Genomic DNA, 21,404 nt, shown 5'->3' on the forward strand with positions numbered 1-21,404 from the left:
GATTCAGGTGGAAAATAAAGAGATCACCTTTGTGTCCGCTCTGATCTCTGCTTGGGCTTCAATAGCTAATTACAGCTATGATTACAGTGATTGATTACAGTGAATAATGTCTCAACAGTAATTACTAACATCAAACAGAACAGCCACAGCTGCCTAAAACATATTTAATCTCATTGCAAAATCAATGAATTATGTAACTGGTTCTGCTTTGGCAGATCAACTGACAAAAACAGGGAATTATTTTATATAATTTCAATGAGACTGCTCTAAAGTGTCTATTCACTTTTAATAGATATATAGTTTATATTGGCCTTAAACTAGTTTCACATGTTGCAACCTTTAGAGAGTTTGATCAGTCTACTCAGGACATAGTTCAATATCTTCTCTTCCCACGCAGGTGTCCCAATACTCCTTGTGCTACTTCAAGACTAAGCTGCGTTTTGCTCAGATGAAAACACAACAGTGCAATTTTCAACAGAATCGATGCCATTTGAAATAACTTTTATTTTTTTGTCGTCAAGAACAAAATATAAACCCAACTCCAACATTCCCCTTATATAATAAGCCATTGAAACTCTTCAAATATTTACAAAAGATAGAAAATAAAACATAAATAAATATAACCTGCTGCTCGTGAGAGACCTGAGCGGCCTCCCGGTAACACTTTGCGGCAGTGTGTGCCTGCCGCGTCAGTTTCTTGCAATGTTTCTATGGTTTTAGGTCAGTGATGATAAAAAAAAAATTAAATGTTTAAGTGAGAAAGCAGAATATCGGCTGCTCTGCTCCCTGAACAAATAGCAAAGCGTTAAAATGAACGTACTAACGCAGCGATAAATTAGTGGGACGTAGCCATTATTGCAAAATGAGCTATAGTAGATGTGACTGGAAGTGAAGCCATGTCTGAAGGCTGTACATTAATAAATACAGTAGAGCAGACAGCATTATGATGCAAACATTATTAATGAAAGCAAAAATGCACCCTGCTAAAATGTGAAGAACTGTTGGTGCACACTGCCCCCTACTGGTTGCTCATGATGAGAACACGCAGCTGAGACTTGAGCCCTGTTGGGAACTTATTTTTATACAATTAAACAAGAATTACACGTTAAAAACTTCTCAAAGAATATTCCGATACAGCGATCTTACAAATTAAGAGTTTAGACTCAGTCTAGATTAAGTTTGTAACCACAGGATGTTAAAACAGCAACAACTTGTAGAGGCTTTTTTTTTTTTTTCTCCACTGTACATCCCAACCACTTGAGTTAAAGAGAAGCAAATCAACAGAAATTATAAGAGTGCAAAAAGCAAAAAAAAAAAAAATCTTATGGCTTACTGATGTGAAAATTACGTGTGACAGCAGGAGCCGCCTTGTCGTCTTGCGTCAGTTACTTTTTTCACAGCTTTCAAGAGTCTCGAGTCTTTAAGCCACAACGCTTAATCTCCAAACCGGGTGAAGCCGCGGGGGAAAACAGCATCACGGTTCCAAAGCAGGCACTTCAGTACTAGCTGTCCTTCTAAACAATCTGACTGGGGTTCAGGTCAGTAGTCTTTTCAGAGATTGGCATATTATGTCACAAGTTCGGGCCGCTCCCCAGCCTTGATTTACAGGCAAATGCCGTAAAAAAAAAAAAAAAAAAACATTTTCCAAACCCTTTCAGTTCTCGAGTGTTTGCCCACATTAATGAAGACGATGTGTTGAGGTACAGTCCATTCAAAGGCTCCGCGCAGGTCCACAGGTCAGTCTGTTATCCAAAACCTAAATTCTTCTTGAGTTAATTAAATACGACGCCTGAAACAGGAAAACAGAAGACAGCTGATTGAAAGGATGGTCTTGTTTTTGGACCAATTTCTACTATACAGATGCTTTAATACAATATTAACATAAAGATCTCTCAAGTAATCAAAGCTCCATACTCACCCTCGTCATCAGAGTCAAACCCAAAGAGGTTTGAGCACTTCTGCAGCTGCACGTGACTCTGAAGCTCCTCCGCGCTGTTGAACGTCGCGAAGCAGTTGGCGCACCGCTGCCTCTGCAGAGCGGTCACCACGGACGTCAGCTCGGGGAGGGGGTTCTTCGGGGACGGCCTGCCGGCGGCCTCCTTCCTTCGCTTCGGCATGGTGATGTACTTCTCATCCAGGTAGGCTGTCGGCGGCAGGCGCATGTACGGCTTCTTACCGTACTTCGCGAGGGTGTCTTTACAAACCGAGGACTTCCCAGCTTCGCTTTGTGCTTGTCCGTTTATTAGATGGTAACCAGGGCCACTGGTTGTGGGTGGTGGTTTGTCCCCTTCACCTGCGGAACCGTCTCCTACGCCTGCCTTGCCCTCGGCGAGTGGTTGGACTTCAGTTAAAGAATTCTCGGGCTTCTTAGACGCCGACTCACAACCATTATCCTTGACTTTCTTGGCAATCTTCGCGCCATCGTCCTTATTAACGTCCTTGCGCTTCTTAGTTTTCGTGACATTCGATTTCTCTTTTTTCGTCACCTTCTGCGTCTTCGCCTTAGCCTTTTCTTTTACGAGGTTAGAGACGGCAGGCACGGAGGGACCGGAGCTGCCGAGCGCTGCCTCTTCTGTTCCTTTTCCCTCCTCGCCAAGGGTGCTCTGAGCTCCCGCACCTTTGGCTTCGCCCTGTTGTCGGTCTTCACATTTTGACTTCACAGATTTCTTCAAGGCGGACGTTTTGTCCTTGCGCGGCCGGTTTTCCTTGACGCGCTTCTTGTCTCCCTTTTTGTCGACGTCTTTAGGGTGGAGCGATTTCTTCGGCTTTTCCTTTGATTTTACCTTCTGCTGTTTCTCTGCGGCGGTTGGCACATTTACGCTGCTGTCTGGGACTGAAAGCTCCGAGGTGCTGGAGGCATTTTTTGTCGAGTCCGTGTTTTCTACCGTTGCCATTTCTTTGTCAACCGCGGAACTTTCTACCAACGCTGCTTTGTCCTCTTGTGGAAGACCAGATTTGGACGTGGCGGGCTTCTTGTTGATTTTACTATTTACACTCTTGGCCTTGCTCGAGTCTGAAGGTGCAGGACGGTTTTTAACCTTCGACGAAGAAGTATTATTTTCTTGATTCCTTTTCGTCCGCTTGGCTGCCAATTTCTTTGCCTCGACCGTTTCAGGAGAAAGAAGTCGCTCGGTGCTCTTCTGATCGTCCTGCAGAGGAGCTTTTCCTTGGGCGGCTTCGTCCTTCTGAGTGTTTTCATCGTGCACGACCACGCTCAACTTGGGAGGACGGCCTTTTCTTTTAGGCCACTTCGTGTTTACTTTGACCTGCCTTTTCCTTAATTTGTGCCTCGCCTTTCTAGTGTGTTTCAACAATGATGATGAAAAGCCTTTGTGAGCTCTGGGAGCTGCCGGGTTTGCACTCGTTACTTGGCCTTTTCTTAAAGTATGCCTCAGTCTACGGTTAGGAACGGCGGGCTGCGCAGAGGTGTCCTTGTTTGAGAGGTTCTTCAACACGTTTGAATTCTTCCCTTCATTACGTTCCTTTAACTCCTGCTTTATCTGAGATGCAGGCAGAGGAGAGACCCGTTTGCTTTCCGGTGAAGCCTGTTCTCTTAAATTAGGAGCAGTCTTGAGAGTCTCATTTACATCAGTAGGGGCAGGAGTATGTTTTGAACCCTGATTCTGTTTCTTTCCGACCGTTTTACTTCTCTCACCCGTTTGCACGTTTATTTTTTTGTCCGGTTTGCTAGATTTGGCGGCATAGTGTTCCCGTTCGTGAAGGTTCAGCGCCCAAAGACAAATAAACAGCTGAGAGCATCCAGGGAGGCAGCATGCTGCCTGCAGCGGACTGTGCCTCCTGGTGTGGCGCCTCATTTCTATTCCGGTTTTAAACCTGGCAGTGCATCCCTGATGAAGGCAGGGGTGCCGCGGAGTGAGTCGGTGTCTCTCAACGTGGTGCTGAAAATGTTCAAAACTCCACAGGACCCTCATGCAAATATTGCATTTGCCGTTTCCAACACGGAACGCCAGCTCTAAAGGTTCGATCTCCCCGTAGTGACCGTCAAGAGCGTGGTACAACGGTGCGACGCGGCTCTTTGACAGGTCTGTAAACCAAGAGCACCCATCTACGGGACAGCAAACCTTCTCTTGCGGCGCTACATCTTTCTCTTCACCAACCATCACGCTCTGTTTTGTGGCCGTCTTCGGGATTCCCAGAGGTTTTTTCTCCTTATTTTCTGAGGAACAGGCAGACTCTTTGTCCACCTGAATTGATTCCATCTTGATATCTTGCTTTTCTTGCAACCTGGGGTTCACAGCTCCCTTACTTCCTCCTTGAGAGACCTCCTGCTGCACACGTGCCGGCTTAGACTCCAGGTTAATTTTTGATCTGTGTAATTCTTTCTCTTTACCAATGTGGCCATTCAGCTTATGACCAGCTGTTTTACTTTTAAGGTGCTTTGCTTTTTGTTTTTCTTGTAAAGACGGACCATCCACTGCCTTATCATTAGATCGTAACCTCCTGGTTTCAGACTGGCTTACATCTGGTGGATTTATCGATTCAGAACAGTCAACGTTTATCTTCTGTCTCTTTCGACACCCAGAAGACATGTTAGTGGTCTTAGCTTTGGCAGAGGTTTTAGGCGAGGAGACGTCTTTGGTGTCGGAGACCCCGTTTTCTTGGGCTTTGATCCTCTTCAGCTTCTCTATGTGATCAGAGAGGTGCATCATGGCCAGGAGGTCGTCCTTGAACATGGTCCCGCAGAACATGCACTCATCCTTGCGATAATGGAACATTGCGTGTGCTACAACGCGACTTCCCTTAAAGTCCTTGCTGCAGAAGGTGCAACAGTACTCCAGCTTGGATTCCTCCGATTCTGGTGGATTCTCCATAAACTCACTGTCCTCAAATGGATCCGAAATAATATCCAGGGTTCTCTCTGTCCCTTTCTGGCCTTGGACATCATCGACAGAGGCTTCCTGTTCTGGCACAGAGCAGCCGGAGGTAGTCCGTATTCTGTGAGGAGCTTTCGGTTTGCTCCCGACCCTCGACACTTTGGAGGCACTATTTCCCGGAGCTCGCTGTTTGTCGTTCTCCAGATTGTGCGAAAGCCGCTCGGGTGCAAGTTCGGTGACCATTTCCGTTACTAACGTCAGAGCAGATATGTCCCCTATACTGCCTTGGTCTGTTCCAGACGCCTTACTCGGAGTGACCGCACTTCTCGCAGGGCTTGGGTCGTTTTTAAACGTTGCATGTCCCTTCGAGTCTTTTTTGACGCTTTCAGCCTGCGACGACAGCGACTTGACGTCTAGCTCACCACCTCCACGCAGGACATCTCGAGAAACGCTGGCTTTGCTGGAGGCTGAAGAGATTTCGGTCTGTGACCCCCCCGTTTCCGAGGCATCTCCTACAGTTGGAGATTTGGAGACCTTGTCTAAAACCGGAGATTGTGAGGCAATAGTGACTTTCATCTCCACAGCAGGCTCGTCACAGGGTTCTTCCGACGATGCAACAGTTTGAGATGGAGGTACATCTAACTTCGGGGCTTTAGCAGCTGCCAAAGTCTGCGACGCTGTTGCATGCTGTTCCTCAGCAGTGGACTTTTTAGAAAGTTCTCTTACTAAGGTAATGCTTCTCGAGATGTTTCCTGTGCTTTGATCTTGAGACTTGGTCACCTTTGCCGGCCTTTGTGAAGCAACACCTACTTTCATTTCCACAGCCGACTTTTCACACAGTCCTCGAGCCGAAGGTGTTTTTCGAGCTTGGAGAACGGGGGATTCTGCATCTTTGGCCGCCGTCGTCCGAGCAGCGGTCCCGCCTTTCACTTCGGCGTCACTCCTTTCACACAGCTCTCTCGGCGGATCTTTCGGAGGACTTCCCTGCACAGAGGAGCGTGTGATCGTCGACACAGAGCCGTGAACACTCAGCCCGCTGCCTTTTCCTTTTTGCCGCCGCGCATAGCAATGCAGCTGTTGCACGAACATGGCCGCGTCCCGCGCTCTGAGGACGACCTCTTTGCGATGCACGGTCTTGACGGGCTGGGATGCGGCAGGAAACTTCACCGTAGGTTTGTAAAGAAGCACTTGAGGGAACCCTCTGTGTTCCTCCGTAAAGGTGCCCATCAGTTCATTGTCAGGTAGCGAGAGCTCCAGAACCACTTGCGGAGACGGTGGTGATTTAGTACCGTCCAAATAAAATCCTTTCTGGTGCTTGTTGTTTATTTCCCTTGCCTTTAGATAAGCTGAAGGTTTGTGATTGCCATTGTTCTTGATCTGACCCATTTCAGATCTCTTCATGACACAGGACCGGTGGTGCTTTTCGTGCTGCAACCCGTTCTTTTTCATCTTTAGAGGAACATTATTCTGTTCAAGAGTTGCTGAGTCCTCCACAAGCCACCTGGGTTTTCTAATCCTCCTTTTTGGCAGGTTCTTCTCCGAGAGCCGCGTAGTTCGCCTTTGTTCGGCATACCTCATGGCGACACTGTCCCGCGTCCTGTCCAGCTGCCAAAAGGAGCGCCTCAAAGGTTGACAGGATGCTTCCTTCAAAGGCCGTGACCCTTTGTTGACCTTCTTCTTTCCAGTGTGATCAACATTTAGGCGCGTTTTGCCTGGTCCCACCTTTAGCCTTTTGAGTTCAATGTCTGTACCGTCTTTATGATGCCTGTCCTCCTTATGGTGCCTTTTCTTAGCCGCTGCCTGAAGTGCACTTCTTCTTCTTTTCTGACACAATGATGCGTTTGATCGGGATCGAGGCTCTTTGGTGCAGTAGTTAGAGATCCACTTGTCCTCCATGATTTCCTCAAGGGCAGCACTCTCCACCTTCTCGCTCATCAGCTTCAAGCAATTGGTCCGCAAAGCAATGAGGTTCCAAAACTCTGGGTCAAAATACAGATCCTTCTTCAAGATCTGAGAAGAAAAAAAAAAGAACACATGTTGAGCCATTAGTTATTCACACACACTGCCAATTACCATCAGCAGGAGATTCAACTATTGCACGTTAGGAATGGAATAAAATGGTGTTTGGAACACGTGCTCTACCTGCAGGGTTTCAAAGCGAACATGGTTTCTGATTGGGCTGTACTCCGTGTCGTATTCCTGATCAGGATGCATGTAAAGGAGGTACACCATCTTGTAGGATTCAACAGTGCGCTCCAGGAAGAAGACGAGAAGAGCGCACGCCCGGCACACCTCCAGATCGTTGGGGAGCAAGCCGGCAATAGTTGTGTAGATTAGGGTCTTGGTGATGATGTCGCAAGGAAGACACGACTCCAGGGCGTTCGCGCAGAGCTCCACGCAGAACTGAATACCATCCTCACCCACCTAGTGGCATGCAAACACAGTTAAATATTCAAGTCTCTACATATGGAAATCTCATCATCTTAATAATCAGTTTTTTAAAAAAGGAGTCTCACTTCTTGTAGAATGGCCCTGATGAATGGGAAGATTGAGTTGACATTAGTCGCGGACAACATCAGCTGTTGACTCTCTTGTAGCAAAGCTTGCTTGGATGTGTTCAACCGGCTGTGGAGTTTAGTCCACACGAAGACAAGATCACTGCAAAGAGACCAGTTTTAAGAATTGTTCAGGGAATAAAAGGCCTAATTTGCTATTATGATTTACTGATTTCTCTTTAAATTACCATCAAATTTAAGTTCACTTACCACAAACCGTACATGTCTCCCTTGCGGAGCTGCTGTGACAAAAAGGCTGTGCTGAGGGCGAGTAACAACTCATCCTCTTCATCATATTCCAAGCTACAGATAATGTGCACCGCATCTTTACCACTGAGGTCAGCCACCTAAAACACAATAAAAGATACATAAAATGTTAGAATAGCTGAGTGGAAATTCTGCGGCATGCGTTTGAGACATGCCAGCTTTCAGCATATAGTCACTCACCTCTTTATGTAGGCGGTCATGCTGTGAAGTTTTGTAAAGCCACGTGAGGTAGACCTGGAGGAAGAACAAGTGTTGCCCGGCTGTGGGATGCCGAGCACAACACCGAGCTAGGGCCAAAGCCTCACTGACGCGCTCGCGGGATAAAAGATATCGCACCCGGAGCTCGAAGAACACCGGCAGCTCCGAGCTGATGTACCCATCCACTGAAGTAAGGCCAAGACATAAGAGACAGATATAGCTTCGGTTTACATTCCTCAATATGAGACTCCACAACTTTGAGTGTTGAATATCTCCTGAGACGAGGTGAAGCTCAAACACCACGGTACTGACCTTCGTTCTGAGGTAAGCTGGACTCGCTGAGGATTGCTTGTAAGGCTGGGCCGGCCCAGGGCCCGCCGCCCTGAACCGAATGCTCCACCTGAAGTAAGTGAACATTCTGATGCTTTGCAAGGACCAAATGACATTCCTAGTGGCGTGAGAGGAAAGTAATAAACAACATAATGGTTAGGCCCCAAAACAAAAAGATTTTAATTATTTTACACCCATTATGTTGGATAAATACTCTCTTCTTCTTCTTCTTCTCTCACCTGGAATGTAACAGTGAATTGTTTCAGTGGCTCCTGATGGAAATCGTTCTGGTCAAAGAACAGCAGCAACTCAAAAACACTCCTGTGAGGACATCGCAAGAACAAAATAACATTTTTAACAGTTTAAATCTACTTTTAATTCTTAATCTGTTACAAAAAGAGGCGGATTGTAGCATGAAGCGTCAACAAATCACAGTTTCTCCTGGCTCTCTACAGTGCTTCACAATAGATGCCACTGCCAGGTGAGAATATACTTCAGATGTGGTCGGCAAAAGTCTTACTCCACTTCTCTATGGCAATACTGATAAGTGATATACCCAGTCTATTTACTTTGGACACATTCTAGAAAAATGATTGCCCTGTCTTACTGAGGCCTGGTGTGTTTTTTCCTGGTGCTGTGTTCGACAAGGCCTCCTTTTCAAGGCCCTATTGTTTCAGGCTAATTCCCGAAGGGGCAATAAATGGTAATTCATTCATTCACAGCTGAGGCAAGTGAAACTTAGACAGCGAAGGAAAGATCAAACACAACCAAACATAATCCCAAAAGACACATTCAGGCTTCTTTTTTAGAAGATTATCTAAAAGATCTTCATAAAAAAAATGCATCACCTTTCTGGTTAAACCTGAAGCACTGGTAAACCTTTGACAGTGTGGTTAATCACCAAAACTGGGGGTATGTGGCAGTGAAATAATACTCGTCAACCTTTCAACTTTGCTCTCAAACACGCTGTCTAGGTTCTGCTTGAATGTGAAGTGAAGATATGAAAGCAATCAGATATAAAAGGCTGGGTTTGCAACCCTGTCAGCAGTTAAATCCGCTCTTGCTAAATTCAGCGAGTTGTCTTTGAAGGAAGCAAATCTGTGGAAATGACTTTGACCCGGGAGGACCGAACGCAGCCTCGTTGGCGACGTCTTGCGTACTTACAAAGCCAGGCTGCTGAGCGTGCCGAGCACATGGTCACAGTTTGATGCGAAGACGGCCGAGGCTCGGGCAAAATAACAGAGGGCTGTCTCAAGGACCCTGAGCTGGGGCAGCGGCACCTGCCAGCGAGAGGCGTACTCCTCCACCAACTGCAAGAGCGAAAGGCAAAACAAGGTTACTGGGGCAATCTGCGGTTTGTATCATTGAACACGGATGAGTCTGTGGCAAGATTTGATGTTTTGACTGAGATTATGAGAACGCAGATAGCGGCATTTAAGCCGTGTAACCAGCACCATTAAGGGATGCAGTGATCACGATCAGCAACTTTTCTGATAAGGTAATTTCTCAAACAAAATTGTTGATATTTTTAAAACTGATCAATAATAGCTAACCGCTTTTGTATAGGCAACCACCTAAGTCACAAATTAAACCCATAAAGGCCAATCCATAATGTTTTGATGCAATTTTTTGGACTGGAATTGTTAGATTCCAGCTTCCCCCCCTTTCCCTTTTCCCACATTGCACAATGATAAAGACAGCGAGTCCGTGCTGCTTTACACAACACACACAGCCGACTGTGAAATGCCTAAAAAGACAATGAGCCTATATTGCCCTCTAATGGTGGAGATTCAGGACATCAGAGGAATCCAGTGAATGTTAACTGTCAACAGTGTTGATCCCGGGCCTCTGACAAATCACTACAACCGGTTTTCCTCCAAGTCAAGCCGCTGCACAGCGTCACAAAGCATCCTCACTCCAGTTCAGCGGCGTGTTCATTAGTTCAGCAGCCTGTTTGTCAGCTCACTTGATCCAAACTGTGGTTAAAGTTTGCATTTAAAGAATGACAAAGCCCCCAAAGCAAAACAGCATATCTGTGTGGTTGTATCTTGTATCTTAACGTACCAGTGCTCCCACATATATCCTGTTTGTGCTGAGGGGTTTAGACAGATAATCAAACCACATATCGAAAGTGGGCTTCATTGCCACCGACAGATAAAACATGCTGCTACTGAACACAGTAACTTCGCCCAAGTTCCGCACTAGATAATGATTGCCTGACGTTTAAAAAAAAAAAAAAAAAAAAACGTTGCCAGGCCCGCAGTTTGGCAAACATTCAACGTCTAAACTAAGCTAACTTGCAGGCATATTCTGGGGCTAGGTGGGCAGCTGGTTCAAGCAGTTAGCCGAGTTAGCTTGCTAGCTTTGTAGTAAACAATTACTGTGAAAATATGGCTGATGTGCTAACATGAATGTCTTCATAAAACCATCTGTATCGGGGCATGGGCTACTAGCTATGCCGATTAAGATGCGTTACGTAAATGTGCTTGCTTTTAAAGCGACTAGTTAGCTTGATGCTAGCGAGCTTACCTGCTAATGCTAGCCGTTTAACTAGCAGTTCTGGGGGAGGGGAGTCGGCTAACATTTATGCTCTTATCTTCGACAACAAGCTTGTCACCAACTTCAGCGACGGCTCCTTACCTTACAAAAGTCCGAGCAGAAGGGTTCACTGCCGGCTCGCAGTCCATCACTTGAGTAGCGTTGCAACAAACTCTGTAATTGTTTTTCTAGCTCCTGTAACTCGTACACACTGCTCTCCTCCGCCATACTGCCTGTCTAGCCTTGCTCGTAGCAGCTACCACACAACACATACATCGCCACGGTCAGCGACTGGTATTAGGCAGCGTTGATTGGATACTGCTAACGTGAAGGGGCGCGCTCCTTTTACTACACCGGCGTATCCCGACGTACGGCTAGTTAGGGCGGAATCTCTAGTTGCAATGCTGCACCGAAGGTTCCCAACGGTGCCCCGCCGACACGGTGCAATCAGAAAACCATTACATGCGTCACAAACCACATGGCAGACACAAACACGGCGCGTTAATGACCGTTAATATTTGCGTTCACGTTCCGTCGTAGAAACTTGGAATGAAACAATTAGCTCATCGTTTAAGTATGAATGAACACGAAAGTCTTTAATGCTAAAACTTTTAATCACGTTTATTTATTTATTTTCATTCATTAATTTATTTGACATTAATTTATTTTCTTATAATTAATTAGAAGTACGTGCGTTGGTACACTTCATAACGTTGAAAGCGTAAAGACCTGATTCACCTTGAATGGTTCACAGTTGGAAACTATGTTGACTATTAAAAATATATAAGCACTCTTACAAAGTTAAAAGTTTGTATTTTATTCTTTTAGTAGTTGTGTAAAGCGGGTTATTATCGTTAATGCAAAAACTTAAAAAAATAATAATAATTGCAGTACTCTCATACAGTTACAGGCTTTCTTTCTATTTTATTTAGTCATACACAATCATTAAGGAATAATGATGGAATACAAAATGTTTTCTCCTGGACGCAGCTCAGATTAAATAGTCCAGACCGCTTTACAGTTACATCACATGGACTGTGTTGGTTGAAACAGAAGAAGGAAGTAACACCAGATCATTCTTTGAAAGAAAACTTGATTATACATCACGTTTTGTGTATATTTACACAAAAATGAAAGCAACATCCACTAAAAAAAAAAAAAGACAATATGCCTATATACAGAAACTCCCTACTTGTATAGTATGATTACAATAAACTGATTGAGTGTGGCTTTTGTTTGACTGATTCAAAAGGCCACCGGCATACAATCATGTACTTTTAAGACAAGTAAAAAGCAACACAAAGGGCTCTATTTAAGCCTAATACAAAACAAAAATCTGTCTACAAGTTAAAAAAAAGCACACTACAATCAATATAATAAGTAATAATCACCTACTGCAAATAACCAAAGTACAAGCTGACAAAGTGGCACAATATTATTTTTTTTTAATATATATTTTTTTATCTTAAGACTCAAGTTTCAACATAAAAAAAAAGAGAAAATTAATCAACATTTTTTTTTCCCAAGTGGAAAAAAGAAGCTAACCTCAGTCCAATCTGTAAGAACATAAGATTATTTTTGCCATCTTTAAGTTTCATCATTTGGTATGTTAACGTAAGACATGTACAAGTGTGATTTTAGCACAGCTCGTCGGTGGACTCCGACATTGAGCGCTCCCTCCTTTCCCGGACTGTGACGAAGTTCAGCAAGTCGACGGCCGTCACCACGCCGAAAACCATCTGCTTCAGGGTCGGAGAGCCGTCTGTCAAGTCTGGGGGAGAAAAGAAGGACGGGAAGACGGAGGAAGCTGGAGATTAAAAAGCTGCAGCAGGCAAACTTCATGACAAGTATGCACATATAAAAAATCCAAAGTATCTGTGGTTGGTTAATGCAAGTAAGGAAAGTCATCTGGAGTGGATTTTACTCTCTGACAAGGGTTTAGGTTTATTGTCCGTTATATAAATCTGGAAATCCTCAATAAAATTCTTTGAAAGCAAGAAGAGCAGCGCATAGTCAATTTGTGGCCACTTGGGGGCAGTAAACCTCAGCTCTGTTTTGGAAATATCTTCAGCTGCTCAGCGTTTTCTCAAGTCCTCCTACTGGTTGTTGCCTTTATTCGTTAGCAGCTTGGAGTTGGGAATAAAGCTTAAAGAGAGGGTACTGGAGCTGTTTTGGTCAAACACGAAAGTTGGAAAATATATGCAAAACAGTTAGCGCAGCTTTAACTGTCTCCTGTGTGCTATTCGTGAATATATCAGGAAATGCTCTGAAACACTGGCAGCCCAGTCTCAACACACGTGCCAAATAAACCAGGGGTCATTACGAGACAGCTGGCCACAGTTTCTTGAATGATGGCAGTCAAGCTGAACATCAGTAATGTTACACTTGAGCCCGTGTATCAAATGAAATGGAAAAAAAATGCCGGAGCAGCACTTTCCCGCATCTGAATAAAACCAGGCTATTTCAGGGTTGGGGCGTATACAGCATTGCCACGTTTAAAAAAATAAAAAAGTAATTTTAAAAGAGCTGGAGAAAGTTAAATACAGTATAAACAACATGTCCATAGTGTTTAAACACAACCTTGGCTGTGACTGCTATCAGACGAAAACACCCTTTTTGTTTTGGACGCTTGCCCTGCACTTTGACTGGACTTTGTCACCCGTGTACCAGTTGACCCACTGAGCTCTGCCAATGTTATCGCCAGAAACCGCGGGTGTGTCGAGACGACGGCAGTCAACGGCGTGTTCTCGGGAAAACGTTTCCCATGCATGTGGCCATAAACAGAGGTTCTGTTTACAAATTCACGTCTGCGCATTTCCCCGTTTTAACCCCACGGATTACTGTAAAGATCTTTCGCATTAATCCAAGGATTACATAAACAAATACTTACACTGGATCTGTTCATGCACCACCAGAGCAAAGTGATCAGTCTCCAGAATGCGTGACAACTTTCCCAAGTTGTCAGTCAGACGGATCTGTGAATGACACACAAACACAGCTCAGATTTCTAGCCCAATCTTGTTTCATATTCTAACTTGTTAAGAGTTGCCAATTCAGGGGGTTCCCTTTAACATATTTCCACATTTTCCTGACCTGTTTGAACTGCTTGTAGAGGACCTTGCTGACCGGGTCAGACAGCTTAATCTTTCCTGCGAGAATGGAGGCCAACATGTTCCCTAAAGTCACCATGCCCAGGATTAACCTGCACAAACACACAGGGGTGGAAGTTGAAGCGTGTTGCGCAGACCGTTTTCTGAAAAAAATGCAAAGACGGGTGGCGGCAACTCACCCTGCCTCGTCCACGACGGGCGCCTGGTCGAAGCCTTTCTCTTTGAGGATTTTGATGGTCTTCTGGCAGCTGACAGTCGGGAGGACGGTGAGCGGGGCCGACACGTTCAAGCCCTGCAGCTTCAAGTTCCACCACCTGGAGGAAAAACAAAAAAAAGAAGGGACATGACTCAGACATACGCAGAGGATATTTGCACAGGAAGCAGATATTTATACCCTTTAATTAGACATACCATGGCTTCTTCACCATGAGGTCTTCCTCTCTCAGGAAGCCCTTGTCCACCATCCACTTGTCACTCAGGAACTTTGACCTTGAAGGGAGAAAACATCAACGTCAACATGATGACCATGAAAACCTTCCTTGAACCTGAAGTGCATTATCTCTGTCTAGTTAGTGGACGTGTGGGATTCTCACATGTAGTTGCGGATGGAGTCTGGCAGGAGGACGACGCAGCGCTGGCCCTCCTTCAGCTCTTTGGCAACATTCACAGCTGCCGCCATGGCCGTCCCAGAGCTGCCACCTGTTGGGGTAAAGAGCAAAAGGTGAGTCGGAGTGAAGCAGTATTACTTCACCTACTAAACGTGTGGTGTTTGCGTTAGTGGGAACTTACCGCACAGCAGGCCTTCCTCTCTGATCAGCATACGAGACATGTTGAAGGACTCCTCATCGTTGGACTTGTACCAGGTGTCAACTACCTGGAAAAAATGAAATAAAAAAAAAAAAGCTTACAATGGTATAAGGCATAGACTGTATATAAACATGCCCTCACTTCCTTGCATTGGCCAAGCTGACGCCATTTTCCCAGGGATACGGGCAGCGCCATCTTGCGACTTTGGAGCATTTCCGTTTAATTAATACTATGCTCTGCTCTACCTTCACAGAAATGTTGGATTGTATAAGTATATTTTTGGGGCGCAAGTCCCGCCCACTAACATGGAGGAGGTGGAGCTTATGACCTATACTGCAGACAGCCACCAGGGGGAGCTCTACTTGCTTTGGCTGAACTTTTGAGGAGCAGTTCCATCGTCCATCCATATACTGCTTATGGGATAAGGTAGGAACGCACCAAAAAGTAGACACAGAGAAAAAATAAAAATAAATAAATAAATAAATAAATAAATAAATAATGGACTCACTGATCTGTCGAGGACGGTGGGGATGAAGTCGTACCCGATGCCTTCCACCTCATACTGGGTCTTATCGGTCTTATTAAGATGGTCAGGCTCAGCCAGGATGGAGCCTTCTGGGTCAACGGCAACAATCTGCAACATGCAACACTCATGAGCAACACGTTTCTCAGTGACTGCGATCACACTTGGAATACGAATGAATCAGATGGACTTACTTTGATGTTTGGGCATCTTTCCTTCAGTTTGCGAGCGACGCCTGTGATCGTCCCCCCTGTTCCTGCACCGGCCACCAGCATGTCAATTTTACCTGTGAGGACAGAGTTCAAAGTCAAACGTATGACAAGAATATGGTTCAGGTTCGGAGTGGCACTTTTAACCGAGATCGGCTGAAAAATGTCTGATCTTCGTACCGTCGCACTGCTCCAGGATCTCTTCGGCTGTGGTGTCGTAGTGAGCCAGCGGATTGCTCGGGTTGCGGTACTGGTCCAGGATGTGCGAGTCGGGGATCTCGTTCTTGAGGCGCCAGGCCACGCCCACGTGGGACTCGGGCGAATCGAAGCGGGCGCTGGTGGGCGTGCGGACGATCTCTGCTCCGAGGGCCCTCAAGACGTCCACCTGCGCAGAAACACACGTCAACGCTTACGTTCTGCACGCCGCGGTATATCGCAATTATCCCGACGAGCACGTTAGCTTTTATAAACCAACATGCAGAGATGCACCTACAGTCACGTTTTTATAATATGTGTGTGGAGAGGAGGGCTTAAATGGAGCGCAGTGTGTCGTTCTGTTGAGATTAAGAGGATTGGATCATAAGAAGAAACAGATGCGCTTCCCATGCACTGCCTCAAAATTAATATAGCCACAACAAGTTCAGGGAAAATGCTGCTGGTTCAGACACACACACACACGAGACTCACCTTCTCCATGCTCATTTTCTCAGGCATGACTATAATGCAGCGGTATCCTTTCACAGCCGCAGCCAGAGCCAGTCCGATACCTAAAGTACAGTCATATAAGTAGGTTTTACAACACTGCTGCTGTCTGACAATTAACATACCACTGGTAGCTTTAAAACGCCTTTTTCCACGTACGCTCTCAAGTGCAAACACATGCAGTCACTCACCAGTGTTTCCAGAGGTTGGTTCTATAATGGTGTCCCCAGGCTTGAGGAGCCCGGCTCTCTCCGCGTCCTCCACCATCCGCAGGCTGATCCTGTCCTTGACGCTGCCGCCGGCGTTGAAGAACTCACACTTGGCCACTGCAAAACAGAAAGGTTACTTTAAAAGCCGCCATTGCAAGAGAGGATTCAGAAAGATAAGATCACGCAATCAGCCCTGAACAGGTTTTATTTTCCCCTCATTCATTAACCATAACGGAAACAGCTAATAAATCTCCCACCGCTTGCGTGTTTACAGGGTGGGAGTGAGTCAGACATGACCAAACGTCACACCTTCCGTCTGATATGTCTCAACTTGAGCGCTGCGTGACTCACGGATTTCGCATTTGAGTCCAAAGGCTTTGGGGATCTTGTTGATGCGAACCATGGGAGTGTCGCCAATCTTGTGCAGGATGTTTGGGAGAACGGCTGACGGGACGTTTCTGGGGGGAGAAAGTGGAATTTGTAGAAAGTGACGAGATAACAACACTCGTTTCACGGGTTTGAGAAGTTTAACAGGTGTCCGTGCGAAGCGCCACTTCCCACAGGAACTGGCACTCGTTGCTTTATGCAAATAAAGATACATCTGTACGAGAATACATAACAGTTCTTGTTTGACGTGTGAAAGCTGTGTGAACAGCAGACCGACCTTGGAACTTGCGCATGAGGGGAGTCGGCCTTCGAGCCTCCCAGGCTCCATGTGCAGCGGCTGGGCAGGTCCGGCCGGATCCATTTCCTCTCGGGAGAAGCGTTCTTTGTGCCGATCTGAATGCTCGTCTTGGACTCCTCCGGGTCCTCCACCGCGGCCCGCTTGTCCACTCCGTACAGTTTGGCATCTCCGTTGGCGTGGTTGAGCAGCTTGGCAGCATGCGGGCACACGGGGCTTTTGACCGCCGTCTCCTTGGATGAAGGAACTGAAGGCATGGCTTAACCTGGGAAATCAGGAAATAAAACTACACTTTGTAGACAGCCTTGACGTCTTTTGTTGCGCAAACTGTGACTCAGTCAGAGTAAATAAATGCTTTCTCAACTGCTCACATCTGACACGTGTAGAGGGCTTTAGCAGGCTTCACTTTTGAGGAGCAGTTCCACCCATTGTTATACTGGCTATTGTTTAGGCATAGAGGCTAAATGCTAACATTCTGTCTTAGTATAGCACACTGACTGTATAAAATATAAAGATGGACGAATCCTCAGTCCATGACCCACAGGTTTCACCCCTGGAGGATGACTGCAGCCATCGTTGGACAGGTCATGCCTGGACCAATCTATTTTCTTGTACCAGGCTGTAAACGTGTCCATTTCTCTTTAAAGATGGAGATTATAACACTGAGGTCTGACCAAACCTCAAATGGTGTAATAGTGTAAGAAATATGATATTTAGGTTAGTACAGACAAATGGAAACGATCCCATCCCTATAAAAGGAGCCATTTCTTTTTATAATAACAGCTAAAAAAAACTGTTTTGATAAAGCTGTCAGTGTAAAAGGCGACAAAGGCATTGATTTACTGTCCTCTACAAGTAGGACCAAGGTTAAAACAACAGCACCACTCCCTTCTCAAAGCTGAGTCATTTCAGAACCGACAAAAAAAAATGCTCGATCATGCTCCACTCCGAGCTTCCCCTTCCCTCGCAGTTTATCCGCTTCACGATTCACATAGTCACGGTGAGAAAACAGATTTCAGATCAAGTCGCCGGCAGCTACACGGAGATACAGAACTGAGAGTGAGGCACAGAAACCAACGACGTCAAGCTTCAGACGGTGTTGCGTCATTCACTCTTCTTCGGCTCTGCTGCGAGAGCGTCATTCCTCACCTTCTTTCTGAGTTAGAGCCCAGTAAAACAAGACTTTCAAGTTTATTATCAACCACTAAAAATCACACATTATCTTCCCGTCTGTGAACGTGGTTAATGTGAACCCGGAGACGGCTCTAAAATGAGTTATTACCAGTTGTAAACGTCGCAAATATATAACCAAATATGACTTCATTGAGGATGAGTGATAAAGATTACCACTTATGTTAACCAAACAGTAGCTTTAAATCAGATCATGAAGTAAATGCATGGAATATACACTAAAGGTAATTAATTAATCTTCTAACATGCAAAAATAGTGAACAAGCTGTTTTTTTCCAATATTTTATCGTATTTTAGGGACGAAACGCCACCCACCAATTATTTAGCATCGCCTAACGCGTTCACAAACATCTCTTTTCAACGCGTCCAGCAGTTTCCTCCATCACCCAGTTTACACGGCAGCACATGAACCCTCACTAATGCACGGTGCACACAGCGGAGCCAGCTGTTAAAGCCAGGGCCCCCTCTCCGAACCCGGCATGAGTTCAGGCGATGTTCACGCGCTGTGAACGGACTTAATCTTAAGCAAACAGCTCTGCTTCGGAGACAACACCGTCCTGGTGCATGAAGCACTCGGTGAACTTTCACTTCTGGGGTTTATTCTTGTTAAAACTCTAATCCACTGAAACCACCATTAGATAAAGGAAAACATGCAGAAACCAACACCTTCACCTCCTGCCCACATTCAACTCTTGATACCTCCAGCCATTGCTGCTCATGTTGTTAATTAAGGCAACTGCTGTGGTAAATGTGGGAAAGAGTAGGTGGCATGTGGTGGCCTTACATGGTTCAACGGGGCAATATGATCCGCTGTGAAAGCACACACGGCTCTGAGCTCGGCTGCAAGGCGAGAATGGTTCACAAGAGGGTTTAACAAGGAGAAACTTAATAAGACAGATTCAAGCCAATTACCCACCGGGTATTAAAAAATCACCTGATCAGAGTTTGGCAAACCTAATCTGACGAAAAGCCCCGTATCAGACTCTTTTATCTGCTTAAGTTGTGCCATTTCAAATCACCTTCGGTATGTTCTTTGCACTCAAAAGGTGCCACAGCCTTTTATGACTTTAAAAATCGCATTAGAGCGGCTCAGATAGTTGCTCCGTCAGCATTTAGCACAGAGTATCAGCTGGTCAAGAAGCGCTGCCTAGGGATAATCGCTCAGCCATAACAAATTATAGGACAAATGTGAACAGCAGGAATGCTGGCAGTAAAAAAAAAACCGAGTAGTGCAAATATGGACACCTTAAAACATTCAACATATGGCCAGGAGAACAAATTGGGACTAGCTTTTACACAGGGACAATAAAATAACAACTACTTGATCTAAACCATTATTTCGTCAATTGATTAATAACGTCTTGACCTAAAACGTTGGTTATTTGACAATTTGCTGCCTCTCTCTGTCTTATATCACATTACATTATTTATTTTTTTCCGAGGTTAGCTAAAATGCTACCATTAAAAATAATTTAATAAAAAATGTTTAAGCTAGGAATGTTCTGACGGTAGTACTGTCCGTCTTTGTATATATTTAAACAAATACTTGATTAAAAAATAATTATTTAATGGGGGAAAAAAATTAAAAAACCCCAAAACAAGTCGTAGTGCAGATTTGGACACCTTACAACCTCCAACACATGGTCAGGAGACCAAAATAGGACCAGCTTTTATCTCACATATGGACCCTAAGATAACTGCGTGATCGAAACCATCATTTCGATAATTGATTAATAATGTCTTGAACTAAAATGTTGGATATTTGACAATTTGCTGCCTCTCTAGGTCTCATAATCATATTAAATTCGTTATTTTGTTCAGGTTTAGCTAAAATGCTACCATTAAAATACGTTTTTTTTTTTTTTTTAGATAAGTATGTTCTGATGGTAATACTATCCGCCTAACAGATACTTGACTAAAAAAAATATTTAACTGAAAAAAATAACGCATTATTTTATTTCGCAAGTAAAAATACACACCAGGAAAAAAAACACTTTAAAAATAATACTGGCTTTCGTTTCCTTTGGACGCTTGCCAAGGCGAAAATAATGCGTAAATTCGCGTGCAAGTTATTTATATATTCTGTTCACGTCCCACACAATATAATACAAAGGTGACGCGGAAAAGACACGACAAAATAAAAGCACCGTGGTTTATAAAAAAACGACTTGGCAGAATTAAATGGAGGAAATGACTGCAAATGAATGACAAAAAAATATATTAGTGAGTAATAGCATTAAATTATGATGTATGCGGTGGGAACGTGGAAACAAAAAACATTCATTTAATTGAAATCTGAGCTGCGCAGCCCGAATGTTGCATCAGAAAAACGTCCTCAATTTTTCAGACAGCCAATGTCCAAAAAGCACGTGTTTAAATGTACATAAAGCATTCGCGTCCTTCTATGTTTCGTCTATTTTCACTCACCTGAAAATCGAAATGCGTCTGTTAACCTGGAAGAAAAAAACACCCGACGAACAGCCGAGCCGAAGATAACACAGCGGAGTGAGACAACTTCCGACAAAGACTGTGCTTATCGTGACGACGCACGTGGACCAAACGGGGGAGGACGTGGGGCAAAGTTTGAAGCCGCTCTCCGATTGGCTGAGGCGGAGGCGTCTGTTTGGCCCGCTCCGCCAATCAGAGCTCAGATTTCTCAATAAGGGGTTCGTGAAAAACGCTGAGTTCTAAGTTGCCCGCAGCAGCTGTTTACCTTTTATTGACCAAACACGCAGCTCACGGACGTTCACGCATGTGACACCTTGAGAACTTCTCATGAGGCGATCTGTTATTAGAAAACAGTTCGTTGGATCACCAGGACTTTTGTCAACTTATAATTCGTTTTAATTTAGTTTATTTCTATAAATAGTTTGCACACCCTTCTAGCCGTGTTTTCATATGTTGCGATTTTGTGGGGTCAATTCTAATCTCAAATAACCAGTTTATTTATTAAAAATCAAATTAAAAACTATTAGTTTTTAATCCACAACCTTTAAAATTAGAAGTTAATATATAAGCACAATGAAAGATGTGTCATCATTCCCTTTTAACGCACCATAAACTTTTTGACACTTGAGGATATTACTATGATAAGGTTTTGATTTATAGCAAATTGCTGTCAGTGTTGCATAATAAACCAGAATTGACTAAATTGTTTTTCTAGATAGCCACAGCACTCTCTAATAGTGTATTCATATTTAAAACTCATTTTTAAACTCAAATAACCACATCTTATTATAAAGCAAACA

At 44.6% G+C, this 21,404-nt stretch overlaps 2 protein-coding genes across 2 annotated transcripts; both read right to left on the reverse strand.

The window, feature by feature from the left end:
* Window positions 1-1,061: 1,061 nt before the first annotated feature.
* On the reverse strand, window positions 1,062-11,181 carry LOC311509258 (uncharacterized protein). Its single transcript, XM_084574384.1, has 10 exons — window positions 10,826-11,181; window positions 9,350-9,495; window positions 8,425-8,506; window positions 8,168-8,303; window positions 7,838-8,040; window positions 7,601-7,737; window positions 7,352-7,493; window positions 6,978-7,259; window positions 1,919-6,845; window positions 1,062-1,789 (listed from the first exon to the last, which is right to left on the reverse strand). Exons 1-10 carry the CDS (start codon window positions 10,949-10,951, stop codon window positions 1,773-1,775), a joined length of 6,198 nt encoding a protein of 2,065 aa, XP_084430510.1. The 5' UTR covers window positions 10,952-11,181; the 3' UTR covers window positions 1,062-1,772.
* A 343-nt stretch (window positions 11,182-11,524) lies between these two features.
* On the reverse strand, window positions 11,525-20,686 carry LOC311509261 (cystathionine beta-synthase-like). Its single transcript, XM_084574387.1, has 15 exons — window positions 20,584-20,686; window positions 16,948-17,230; window positions 16,635-16,741; window positions 16,266-16,400; window positions 16,060-16,139; window positions 15,553-15,757; window positions 15,358-15,449; window positions 15,149-15,274; window positions 14,623-14,707; window positions 14,427-14,532; window positions 14,245-14,322; window positions 14,013-14,147; window positions 13,817-13,925; window positions 13,614-13,698; window positions 11,525-12,494 (listed from the first exon to the last, which is right to left on the reverse strand). The coding sequence occupies exons 2-15, from the start codon at window positions 17,220-17,222 to the stop codon at window positions 12,361-12,363; spliced, it is 1,752 nt and encodes a 583-aa protein (XP_084430513.1). The 5' UTR covers window positions 17,223-17,230; window positions 20,584-20,686; the 3' UTR covers window positions 11,525-12,360.
* Between the last annotated feature and the right edge of the window lie 718 nt (window positions 20,687-21,404).

Source organism: Chelon labrosus (assembly GCF_963514085.1).
Source record: "Chelon labrosus genome assembly, chromosome: 24".
Classification (NCBI taxonomy): Eukaryota; Metazoa; Chordata; class Actinopteri; order Mugiliformes; family Mugilidae; genus Chelon; species Chelon labrosus.

What these genes read in the sequence shown, in the direction of transcription:
- LOC311509258 (XM_084574384.1), bottom strand. Translation starts at nt 10,951, where the DNA reads ATGGCGGAGGAGAGCAGTGTGTACGAGTTACAGGAGCTAGAAAAACAA. An exon ending in GGAGACATGTACGGTTTGTG is followed by an intron (nt 7,494 to 7,600) that starts GTAAGTGAACTT and finishes GTCTCTTTGCAG; the next exon opens with TGATCTTGTCTTCGTGTGGA. An exon ending in TTCGCTTTGAAACCCTGCAG is followed by an intron (nt 6,846 to 6,977) that starts GTAGAGCACGTG and finishes TTTTCTTCTCAG; the next exon opens with ATCTTGAAGAAGGATCTGTA.
- LOC311509261 (XM_084574387.1), bottom strand. Translation starts at nt 17,222, where the DNA reads ATGCCTTCAGTTCCTTCATCCAAGGAGACGGCGGTCAAAAGCCCCGTG. An exon ending in TGGACTCAAATGCGAAATCC is followed by an intron (nt 16,401 to 16,634) that starts GTGAGTCACGCA and finishes TCTGTTTTGCAG; the next exon opens with TGGCCAAGTGTGAGTTCTTC. An exon ending in ACCAACCTCTGGAAACACTG is followed by an intron (nt 16,140 to 16,265) that starts GTGAGTGACTGC and finishes ACTGTACTTTAG; the next exon opens with GTATCGGACTGGCTCTGGCT.